Genomic DNA, 12,920 nt, shown 5'->3' on the forward strand with positions numbered 1-12,920 from the left:
ACCCACCACCTGGGGCGTTGTCCGGCCCACTGCATGGGGTGATGCGCAGGCCTCCCGCACCGGGTGACGCGAATCCTAGTGATGCCACTGCCAGGGAGCACACCAGATAACAAGAGACCTGCATCCTGGTGCCCTCCCTTGCATCTGACATAGCCCATTTCTAAAAATCAGGAGGTTGCACATACACATCATGGCTTGTAACCCGTAATGGATTTTTCCTCCAGAAACTTGTCCATTCCCCTTTTAAAGGCATCTGCGCCAGATGCCATCACCACATCCTGTGGCAAGGAGTTCCACAGAACAACCACACACTGAAGCTACACACCAGTCCTTCATTGTTCTAACTATAGCTTTGCAGTGAAGTCCATCAAAGTTATTTGCCTGCACATTTTTACTTACTATCTTCAAAACTGTTTCAGGGCAAGGCTGACCATTGATATTGGTGGTGTCAGTGAGCATTTTTTTCCCTACCTTTTTTTCTTTAATTTTTTCTATCATGACTCTGTGGGATAGCACCAGCTTTATCAGCACTGGAAGCACCAATAACAGTTCCAGCAATCTGTTTCTGCCAACTGCCTTTTCTTTCTTCCAGAATGTGTCAGGAAATAACCCCTCCTTGCATTGTAGGGTCATTTTCTGAGGAGATCTGGAAAAAAATGGCAACCAGCAGGAGTCAGTAACTGGGAATATTATCAACACTTCAAGCACTGTTGAAGCTGTCATTGCCTGTAGAAGCACAGTTTTAAAAAGTTCAAGAAAGAAAAAAAAAAGTCACCACTAGTCATCTGGAGATTATTCCGACACTCACCAGGACATAATTCTTGCTCACTTATGCCAACCAGAACAGAACTTAAAGACAAGGGTGGGCTATGTGTCTGCCAAAGCTACAGAAACTTATATCATTGTCTTATCAGGGCCACAAGTGCCACTTAAGGTAAGAGGATGAGGAGTAGCTCCCCTTCCACACCAAATATGATTATGGCTCAGTAGCACATACCTTACTGGTTCTATGTATTAAATCACCATTGCACAAATGGGCCTGTAGATAGCTACGAGTCCATGCCAAAGGCACAAACAAATCTCTTTACAATGAATGATCTTGAAACGGCCTTGGACATCTGTTCCGGCAGAAGAAAAGCAGGGTAAAAATCTTTTAAATAAAACAAATTAAATAAATGAAGTTAGGGTCCTATCTTCATTAAATAAATGAAGTTAGGCAATCCTAACCAATGTTTTAGCACTGACCTAGCCGCTATGCAGCCCCAAGGTAAGGTACCAAACATGTCCTTATCTTGAGGTCCCCTTGACTGCCTCCCCACTGCAGGATGCAGTGCACACCACATTGGCATACCTATTTCAGTGCTGGAAAGTTGGTTAGGATTGCACTCTTAGTGCCTTTTTACAATTTAAACTGGATGCAAACATGGTCCTTTTGACCTTCCCCTGCATCCATGAAATTATAAACCGATGTTTTCTGCTGAAGAACTAGACTATTAAAAAGGTTGGGCTTAAATATCTAAGACAAATTGGTAGAAGAGAAGCAAGTACAGTAGAAGTAATGAAACGTAGCAAACAAATCAGTCCTTGAGTGGAAGCTGAACAAATGATACTGCTTAGGCTCATATTGATCTTTACACCCTTGGGTGATGTGCTGTATTCTCTAGTAATGCTTTCCCATTATGCCTTTGACTCCATGTAGGGATATGGTGTGTGTAGCTAAATTAATATTTGGCAAAATGGGATATCCTGGATTTGCAAAGCTAAAACTGGATATTCAGAACAAAGTCCTTGCAAGGAGGCTGACATAATTATTTAAAAATAATTTATTTTCATTTGTTAGTCATTTATTAGTAAGGCCATTGGAAGATGTGATCCTCCCACCGGGAGTGCAGTGTGCCTTATCAATTGTCGAAAAACTGTTGGTGTACCTTGACAATTTTGGCTCCTTATCGGTGTGCCAAGAGATGAAAATTTAAAAAATTGCTGCTTAAGGTGTTATAAAATTCTTTTGTTGTTTTTGCTAAACCATCACTACGCCCCTAAATCCTTTTAATTTTTTTTATTGGTGTTATGGCACAGATATTAAAAAATTGAAATGCCCTCCATTAACTAAATTTCATGAAACACCCCTTGGTCTTTAAAAATAAAATAAAAAATGAATCATGTACTATATACAGGCGTGCCCTAGTATCCATGGGGAATGCATACCTGGCCACCCCTGCAGATACTGGAAACTGCGGAAACGCATGCCCATTACAGTTACCTTTGTTGTATAGCAGAAGAGCTTGCAGCGCACGTGTTCTTGTTTAACAATCTTGTTTTACTGAAGAGCTGATTGTGCAGGCAATTAGACTGCATGCTGCAGAGAAGGAAGCAGGAACACCTACTTCCTGTTAGTCACCCTCTAGCATGCAGGCTGATTGCCTGAACATCTGTGCTGCAAGAGCTTCTGCCATACAACAAAGATAATTTAATGGGAATGTGGGGGGGGGGGAGCACAGGGTGCCCCTGTATCCCCTGTGGATTTGCAGATAACTGAGGGCCCAATCTTATCCAACTTTCCAATGCCAATGCAGCTGCAATGCAGCTCTGAGGTAAGGGAACAAACACCCTTGTATTCCCTTACCTTAAGGCTTCCATGTTTGCCTCCATGACTGTCTCCCACCACAGGATGCAGCGCATGCCCTGTTGTCATGGATGCATCTGTGCTGGAAAGTTGGATAGGGTGGGACCACAATCTGCAGATATGATACAGGGGCCTGCCTACACTTACATTTTCTGTGTAGAGAGGTATAGGGCGCAATCCTTACCCCTTATGTCAGTGCTTTCCAGCACTGACATAAGGGCAATGCAGCTCTGAGGTAAGGGAACAAACATTCCCTTACTTTGAGGAGGCCTCCGTGAGTGACACCCAACTGCAGGATGCAGCACATGTTCCATTGGCAACGCTATGCCAGTGCTGGAAAGAACTGACATAAGGGGTTAGGATTGCGCCCTTAGTGGATTTCTTAATAGTTCAAAGGAGATGTTTCCATCCCCCAAGCAAATCGTAGGGAAGAAGATAATGTACAAGGTGCAATCCTATGCACGTTTACACAGAAGTAAACTTCACTATGTTAAATGGTACTTACTCTCTTATAACTATGTTTAGGACTTTAAAGACTTTAAAGTTTAAAGTTTAAAGTTTAAGGACTTTAAAGTTTTAGGACTTCAAACTTTAAACTATGTTTAGGACTTTATTATAAAGTTCTCTTATAACTATGTTTAGGACTTTAACTATGCGTCTTTAATTTTTTCATGGGGGAGGGAGGGAATCTCCTGCAATGGTTCCAGTCAGCGTTGACAGCCAGAGTTGAAGGTGCATTATCTATCTATCTATCTATCTATCTATCTATCTATCTATCTATCTATCTATCTATCTATCTATCTATCTATCTATCTATCTATCTATCTATCTATCTATCTATCTATCTATCTATCTATCATTATAAATAATGTTTATATACTAATATATTCTTTCAAGAATGTTAATACAGAAGTCACTTGGTTTATGTAGTCATTTGTATGGAATGTGTGTACAGTATTAATATATAGATTCAGAGTGTGATTAATACAGAGTGTAAGGGAAGCTTTTATGCTAGGAACGCAGTTTGAAATATTGCAGAGGAGAAATGTGTGGCTTTTGGCTTCTTTTTCAGAATCTGTAATACTGATGCTGCTGAGTAATTCCTCAGCAGCACTAGAAATATTTCACATTCCATTGTGGCTCAGTGTAGTTGCTACACTGGGTTCATTCAAATCCTATTTTGCTATTTGAAAAGCAACCTCTGAAATGCATGTACTTACTGATGTATGTTTCTTGTTGGTTTTAACCATGGTCTCTTGTTGAATGTGCATGGGGGCATGGATGCTAACCATGGCTATTGCCACTCTGGGTTCTCATCCTTGTTTAGGTTTGAATTTGAAACCATGGTTTGAAGTGGACTTGCAAACCCTAGATAAGCAGAACCAGGTTCATGTTAACCATTGTTAGTGTCATTGCAGATGTAACACTGAGATGCCAAGAAGAAAGGAGCAATTAGGGAAAGCAGGGTGGAGGAGTAAATTAGGGTGGCAATCCTTTGTTTGATTTGAGAAGAAGCAACCTAAAATTTACTGTTAAATCTCAAGTGAAGCTTAAATGGACTTTCCCTCCCCCCCAAAGTTAAATTCTTGATTAACAACATATATTGCATGACTAAGAGCTTGTCGTATTCTACAATAACTCAATAATGTTAGTGCTTAATATTTGGTGTATAGTCACTTGTGCCTGGATCACTTCGTAAACTGTAATGCTGTACCAAACATATAAGTTTACTCTGACAAATGCATCAGCAAGAATATGGGCATTAATATTATGATAATTTGCCCAGGAAGAACATTACAGGCACGGGCGGTGCAATCCTAACTTGTGCTGGAACGGGCAGGCCAGGAGGCCTGCTGTGTATCCAGCGCAAGATTGGGGCTGACTGTGGCTTAGCCTGAGGCAAGGGGAAACTTTTCCCCTTACCCCAGGTAAAGTGGCAGCAGCCCCAATGGATCTACTTGGATCTGCACCATCTGATGAGGTGGTGCAGAACTGAGCAGCCCAAAGCTACACCACACTACTTGGAAATAGGGCTAGGATTCGGCATAATTGCTGGATCTTGGCCCCGCCTGCCCCCAGGAACACCACTCCCTGCCCTCCCCACACCCTGGAATGCCTCCCTCCTGCCTCCTTCCCACCTTCCCCACACTCCCCCCAGTCCCTTGCGTCAGCTGAGCTTGGCTGGCGCAAACTCATCTGCTGTTGCTGCTGTGGAGAATGGATCTGGCCTCCGTAGGATAGCGCACCTCCATGCGCTGGTGCAGCTTACTCCCGTGGAGGCGCAAACATGCTTTATGACACGTTTGCTGCCCTCCCAGACTGGTGCAAGGTACTTGCCCTGGCCTAGGGTGCAGTTAGGATTGCGCACTGAGAGTCGTTCATATCCCACTGATACGAATGGCTAAGTGGCCATTGTACAGCCTGGTCATTACTTCAGAAATGCCTTTCAACTAGGTTGGCATTGAACAAGGATGCTGGGCCTGTTTGCTCCCTGTTCCTGTAATACCTCTGCCCTTTTAATTTGGGTACTTTAGCAGAAAGCCTATCAGCCACAGTGACCTGACATACCCTCCCCTGTAATCTTGTGTTCTGGCCTTTAATTTATACAAGAAAATTGTATCATAATAAATGCAGCCTTGCAGCTTTCAAGACTTCCTTTGTCGTCTCTCTGAGCCTTGTTTTCTAAAAAGCACTAGATTTAGTATTTGGTTGTAAGTTGTTTATGTTGTGATATTGATGGGAACACCTCAGAAGCCTGATAGATGTCCCTAACTTCCTTTGTATTCCTTCTGCAGAAGAACTCAAAGAGAAACTAAGAGAGTATGTCGATGAGGTGAACACGCAGAAGCCTGGGTTCATCAAGGTGGTTCGACACAACAAGCAAGAAGGGCTGATTCGTTCTCGTGTTAGTGGATGGAGGGCGGCAACAGCTCCAGTAGTTGCGCTCTTTGATGCACATGTAGAATTCAATGTGGGATGGTATGTGACTTGCTGCCTTTGGATTTGTGTCATTTGGTAGGGCTTGTTTTTCTTTGTTTAGAAACTAACACAGAGATGTTAGACACTGTGCCATAACAAGAGAAATATGTACCTGGGCAAGGAAGAAAAATGACATCAATGGAACAAAAGCAGAAACCCACTAATTTTTCCCAGTCTTAAAAGGTGGGCAGGGTTTAACATGTCTGGTCTTGACCTTCTCTTTTGGATATGAATTCAGGCAGCTAGGCACAACTCATCGACTGCAAAAACATTTTTTTTTTTTTTAAATGTAGGCAGTTGTTAAAAGTACAGGAATTAATTCTCTGGGTTCCAGATGACCACTTTGCTTGCCCTTTAATATTTTTGTGCCCCTGTTATTTTTGTGCCTGGGGCACATTCCCCACTCTATTTCCATAACTGGTTACATAGAGATTGTCTAATGCTATACTGATCAGTAGATACATTTTCAAATGTGCCAAAGGATAAACATTTGTCCATTGTTTTCAGTGGGATATTGAATTGTACTGAACAAGTACTAAGAGAGGGCTGAGCCCAAACAGCTCAACTTCTCACAATTATTTTTGCAAGTAGTGAAAAGCATCCCTTTCAGTGATTCGGAGTATTTGCCCATTCAGAGAAAAGTCAGTGGTTTTTACCCTTACCCGGGCATGAATTCATTACCTGTATGTATATGTATGCATATTTGTTTGACTAAATAGTGTTGTGATTGTTGTACCAATTCACTATGGGATTTCTGATTGGCTGGGATAAGAAGTCAGGATGAAGAAAAGAGAATTTAAAGAATTTATGCCCAAGGCAGCAGCCAAGCTGCATTCCAGTGAGAAGAGAACAAAGTACAAAGAGGAGTTTTGGGGAATCTTTTTTGCTACTTGCCCCCAGATACAATTTCCACATTGAAAACATTTGATAGTGAAAATTTGGTACCACTTTCTTTAAGACAAGAATTTATTTAATTTGCATTGGTGAGTTAATTGAGGAGACAGAAACTTGTATATTTTGAACATCAGTCGCTGCTTCACTTTTCGAGAATAGTCTGGTGTGTGTCATTGGAAAACCTCTTCTTAATGTAACATGTTATATCCTTAGGCCAGTAAAACCAATGCTGAAGACATGTTAGCATCATTTAACTCAACTGTGTGTGCAACTTTGAGCCAAACTAGGTGTCACTTCATTGACATCATTGACCCTACCATGCTTGCTTTTTCTTACAGCTTCGTCATGACTCTTACAGGTTGGTCCTGTTTATCAGTGGATTCAGTATCCACAGATTTGACTAACCACTGGTTCCAAACCTACCGGATCGAACTGACCTGTACTATCCAGATGCAACCGGAGATTTCATCTGGTCACGTCTGGTGGGTGTCCTGAGGCTCAGGGAGGTTTTAGAATGTCACTTCTGTTTTTTCTCTTCGTGGGGGGAACCAGAAGTGATGTTCCAAGGCTTTTAGAAGGCCTTCTGAGGCCCAGGGAGGTTGCACACAGTCTCCCTGGGCCTTAGAACATCCTCAGGATATGACCATAGCACAGCTCCGGTCACATTTAGAGGTCCGCCATGCCCTGACCCACAGATTTAATTATTCATGGGTTTCTGTATCTGCTGGGATTCTGGGAATAGAACCCCTGAGGATACTGAGGCACAATTTTACAAGGAAGACAGGGGGCTTTAAGCCTCTTACAACAATGTGTCCCCAAACTGGATCACCTCCCCCTTGCTATGCATACTATTTACATGAGAAAAGGTGAGGACAGTAGGGCCAATTACATGAATTAGGCTTTTCTGAAAGTATGGTTGGTATGCATTGTTTGTATGGAGAGTGACTCATACTAACATGTCTGTTCTAAACTTTATTTGACTTTGTCTACAACACATATGTGAATTTGGAGAAAGGCCATGGCAACCTTGATATTGAGGTTGCAGCAAGAGATTTGAGTCAGAAAGCATAGTTTCTAGGTCAGTTTTTGTCCAGACATCTTTGTAATTTCTAATCTCCAGCTCCTCCAGATTCAGTGTCCAATATATTACCCATTCTGCTCATTAATAACTTTTAATTATAGTATGTATGGCATAAAAATTAATGCCATCAGAATAATTTGTTGCATAATTAGTATCACTTTACTGCTAGAGCTTTGCCACAGGTTATAATTACATCTCTGCTAAAAGAACTCCAAAATCTCTGGTGCCTGATAGCTGCTGTGAATTTCCTTGGCTTGTATTAACACATATCCGCTACCTCTAATTATTTGGGCATCCCACCTGGCTAATAATTTACACATTCCAAGTTAAGATTTTGTTTTCTTTCCTGATCTTCATTTTGACACAAGAGTGTCTCTTTAAAAGGGCAGAAGCCTTTATCCTTAGGACTATTATGTTATTAACTCTGATCTCTTTGATGCCCTTGTTCACTCGATAGCCTGGAGCCATCCTCTTAGTGCGGTACTGAAGGATAATAATTGTCATAGACAATAAAATCCTGATTTCTTCTCTCAGCAAGGCAAGAAACTGACAAGAAGCAATGTTGGATTCAAAGTTGTGCAGTGTAGGAGCTGTAAAGAACTTTTTGAAATTAAAACTTCCTACAGAAATCAGTGCAGGTTTGGGCATAGATAGACATGTGCTCATACTTTCTCTAGCTAGCTAGATATGAGAGACAGTAAAGGAGGAACACACTGATGTGGATAACTTCTGAAACAATCTGATAGTCTTCTCTTTCTTTAGGGCTGAACCAGTCCTCACCAGGATCAAGGAAAATAGAAAAAGGGTCATTTCTCCATCATTTGATAACATCAAATATGACAATTTTGAATTAGAAGAGTACCCTCTTTCAGCACAGGGTTTTGACTGGGAATTATGGTGTCGATACCTCAATCCCCCCAAGTCTTGGTGGAAGCTGGAAAATACTACTGCTCCCATAAGGTAATGTGAAAATTTGAGTCAAGCTGGGTGAATGACACAACAGTGTCAAAAAATATTGCAGTCACAATTAACTTCTGTGATCCGGTTAATATATTAGCGGCTTTTTCCCTAATACTCAGTCTGGCACAACTGTACTGTTAGGTCTTGCATAGATGGAAGATGGTTTGGTGTCCCCCTTGAAATATGTCTTGTTGTTCATGATTGCACGCAGGCAATCAGAGCCATTCCCTGCAACAGACATATAATGAGCAACAATGTATTGCCTGGAGAAACGAATGAGTTTTAATATGTTCTAGTGTGAGTACTGAGAGAACAGCAGTGAAGATGAAAACTGGAGAGAGAAGACATTTGTACTCTTGCAACCAATCACCTATCAGTGAGCCATCAGAGCAGAACTGCAGGAATTATTCTGTATTTTGGAAGGACTTGGGGTCAACTTTCCATTACTATTATAACATCTCAGGTTGTTTATGGTTATCTCAAGATCTTCTACTAGGCTGTCCCACTGACTGAAGGAGTCATTAATTTTCTATTCATGCATTTGAAGTCTCGCCTAGAAAAGTGACTGACCTACCTACCAAGAAAAGTTGAACCTGCTTGGGAGTGTCCATTGCTAACTGGGATTCTTGAAAACTGTTGTTTTCAGCATCTCCCACTTCAGCCATAATTCCTATGCAGCCTTATGGAAATGGATTCCCCCTTAATGTGATCAGTATACTGCATCAAGTTTTAAAGATGGCCCAGGTGCACCAAAATTCTGCATTTTCTCAGAAAACTCTCACTAAAACAAATCTGAGACACCAGATTTTCTCCACTGGTGGGAGGAGCTCTAGTATGTCTTCTCTATCTCAGTCTTCCTGCTTGAACTCTTCTTGGGTTCCTGAACCCAATCCAACACAAAACCAAACTATACAGGTAAATGTGGAGCTGCCTGGCTGTTCCACTATGGGCCAGAGCTCCTCAAGTAGCAATGTGCCTTTATATCATCATAACAAATCGAATTAAGTGACAATATGTGAAATTGCTTTGGTTTTTTGTTATTGTTTTGGAATAGCAAGCATACCATAATGAAAGGCCAAGGCTGGTAGTTTTTAAAAAAGAAAAGCATGAAAAATATGTAGGTTTGTACCAAGAGCAAGCATTCATTTCTTAAGGATATGTTCTTAAGAACCTTGTAGTGCTGTGATGGAAAATGAGGAGGAGCACTTCTTCTATGCATGGCATTCATGTTCTGAAACATAATGTTCCCAGCAACATAAGGGAGTACTGACATTCTCTTCATCACAGAGTTTACTGGAAATAGCCTCCATTGGTTCTGAGTTGACATTTTGTTATCACAGAGGTACTGATTTACACAGGGAGGGAGGGCAACATTTAAGGATATGAAATCTAACAATCATATTCGGAACAGATGCCAGTTTACGACAGCTTGATTATTACTGTCCATTCAACAGTGCCATACCTCCTTTAATTAGTATCCTGTTGTCTCAGTGCTCTTCTATGCTCACATGAAGACGAAAGTAACGTTTTACTATTTGCCAGCCTGCACGACAAAGTGTGAACTAGGGTAACAGACAGATTAATTATTCTATTCTCAACTGCTCTGTAAATGAGATGATGTGCAGTGAGTGGCCTATTTTCAATCAATTGAAATGTCATTCAGAAATCATCAGGCTGGAAATACAATATGTGTTTCTATGGATGCCTAAGCATCCCCCCCCCCCCACATCACAGGATAACATTTGGAGACACTTGTATGGTGGGACTGGCAAAGCTGACCTCTTCCAGAGCCATAGCCCCAAGTAGGGTTTCCCGGGCTGACACGGAGCTGCTTTACTCTGCGCTGGCTAAATAGCCAGCACAGAGTCGAGTAGCCCCATTGCAGAACTGTTTCCTTTACTTGGGGGAAGGGGACAAATGTCCCTTCCCCCAAGGAGACGTTGGGAGCCGCTGTTGGCTGCCTGATGTCCATAGGGTGCTGCAGCAGCCATTTTGGCACCGCTGCGGTCCTTGGCAGCTCATGATTGATCTGTAAGCCAGGTCAGGACCTGGGCAGGAATGCTTGGGAGCCCCATGAGGTTACTGACGGAAGAGCAAGATAGCAATGTAATAAGTATATTTGTGTATTATTTATGTGTAGGATTAAAAATTAATATTTTATTAAATTAAAATTTTTTAACAAATTTATTGAATTAACATTTTAAAATTAATATTGTCATTTCTAATACCAGGATCTGGAGCTTTTCACCAGTATATAATGTATTAGAAATAGATAAAAAATTATATAAATTGAATAGTCATGGGACCTAACTTTAAATTATGAAACTGACTCATTTTGATGCCAGTGGCTATAAAAATACTGTTCACATTTATTAACATGCATCTTCAACTGTTTGTTATGAGAAGTTGATAACTGAGGTCTCGTCTGTCCATATGATTGAATGCTGAGATGGGAGAATGAACTGCAGGTAGAAGATCACACTTTTTAAAGTCCTCTATGTTAAAAACCCCTAGCAAACAGGAAATCAGTGCAGCATCAAAGTGCTAGGGTAGAATCTTTTTCTTGGCAGTGTTAGCTTTATTAGGAAAACTTTGGTGGAGCAGCATTCAGAATTGTTGCGTACATCATGTAACTGCCTGATCTACGTGTCTTGAAAGATCTTTCAGGAAAATATGCACACATACAAGAGGGAGCTGTTGTCACTGTTGCGTATATGCTATTGTGCATATACACAAAAGGGACCAAATGTGTACACCTCTTGGCCAGGCAAAAATGGGTTAAATACACAAATATTTCTAGCCTGTTTACTGAAATGGTATAGTTCATTCCACCATCTCATCATTCTACCATCACATTCTGCTGCTTCCTGTATTCCACTAAGGGTGCAATCCAAAGACGCCTGTGGGACGACACAAGTCCCTGAATATTACATTCAATGACAGTCATGGATGTCAGGAGTGCAGGCCCTTTTGTTAGTACAATCTATATTAATGTATCTCATTGCTGAAGATACTGTTGAATACTCTGCATAGAATTTGTAAATGGTGACGTTTTCTTAAATGACACACATGTAAGTTGAACTTCACTGGTTAAATTTCTGTGCCTTAATTTTTCTACTGTTGTTTCATTGTATTCCTGTAGGAGTCCAGCACTGATTGGATGCTTCATAGTAGACAGAGAGTATTTCCAAGAAATTGGTCTGCTTGATGAAGGCATGGAAGTCTATGGAGGCGAAAACGTGGAACTTGGTATAAGGGTAAGGAGTAATCAGGAATATATGAGTTTCGCTGAGGTTGTAGATGAAAGAATGTTTCAGATAATGAACTCAATATGGAAGAATCAGAAATATGCTGTAAGATTATACTGTGAGTCTCTTTTTACAAAAAACCAGATAAGCCTTTAGCCAAATTAAACGTTCACCACTTTAGACCAGCAAAATTTCTGGTGCAGATCGAAGCAGCCTGATGTAACACTAGGCTGGCCTGGAGGGGGTATTGGATCCAGCCTAAGTTGCTCAGGCAGATCCCACCCCCATCCTGGGCCCAGTCTGCCCACCACACTCCCTTCCCCCAAAACATCCCTGTTTTACCCTCCCGCCAACCCTTTCCAATGCCCCCCATGCCGGTTGCCCTCGGTTTACCTTGTTTTGGCTCTGCAGAGGCTGTATTTAGCCTCCATGAGCCAGCACATGTCTGTGCACTGGCTCAGTTGACTCTGAAAGAGGTGTGGACGTGCTTTACAGCTTGTTCACAACACTCTCAGGCCAGTGAAAGGGATTTGTGCTGACCTACCTCCATGGTAGGATTGCACTCTGAATAATTGAACAAATATGAAATCTGCACAGCGTTGAGCAGTGAAGTGGCTAAGTTTGCAGACGACACCAAACTTTTCCGAGTGGTGAAGACCAGAAGTGATTGTGAGGAGCTCCAGAAGGATCTCTCCAGACTGGCAGAATGGGCAGCAAAATGGCAGATGCGCTTCAATGTCAGTAAGTGTAAAGTCATGCAGATTGGGGCAAAAAATCAAAACTTTAGATATAGGCTGATGGGTTCTGAGCTGTCTGTGACAGATCAGGAGAGAGATCTTGGGGTGGTGGTGGACAGGTCGATGAAAGTGTCGACCCAATGTGCGGCGGCAGTGAAGAAGGCCAATTCTATGCTTGGGATCATTAGGAAGGGTATTGAGAACAAAACGGCTAGTATTATAATGCCATTGTACAAATCTATGGTAAGGCCACACCTGGAGTATTGTGTCCAGTTCTGGTCGCCGCATCTCAAAAAAGACATAGTGGAAATGGAAAAGGTGCAAAAGAGAGCTACTAAGATGATTACGGGGCTGGGGCACCTTCCTTATGAGGAAAGGCTACGGCGTTTGGGCCT

General features: G+C 41.7%; 1 protein-coding gene across 2 annotated transcripts in view; it reads left to right on the forward strand.

Annotated features, from left to right (window-relative positions):
- GALNT18 (polypeptide N-acetylgalactosaminyltransferase 18) overlaps nt 1-12,920 on the forward strand; it is a 330,059-nt gene that overhangs the window by 244,674 nt on the left and 72,465 nt on the right. For both annotated transcript variants that reach the window (XM_066630404.1, XM_066630399.1), the window contains exons 4-6: nt 5,422-5,605; nt 8,343-8,540; nt 11,683-11,797. In XM_066630404.1, the coding sequence (XP_066486501.1) occupies nt 5,422-5,605; nt 8,343-8,540; nt 11,683-11,797 (497 nt within the window). The remainder of the gene's footprint in view (nt 1-5,421; nt 5,606-8,342; nt 8,541-11,682; nt 11,798-12,920) is intronic.

The sequence above is a fragment of the Tiliqua scincoides genome, chromosome 1 (genome assembly GCF_035046505.1).
Source record: "Tiliqua scincoides isolate rTilSci1 chromosome 1, rTilSci1.hap2, whole genome shotgun sequence".
NCBI classification, from domain to species: Eukaryota; Metazoa; Chordata; class Lepidosauria; order Squamata; family Scincidae; genus Tiliqua; species Tiliqua scincoides.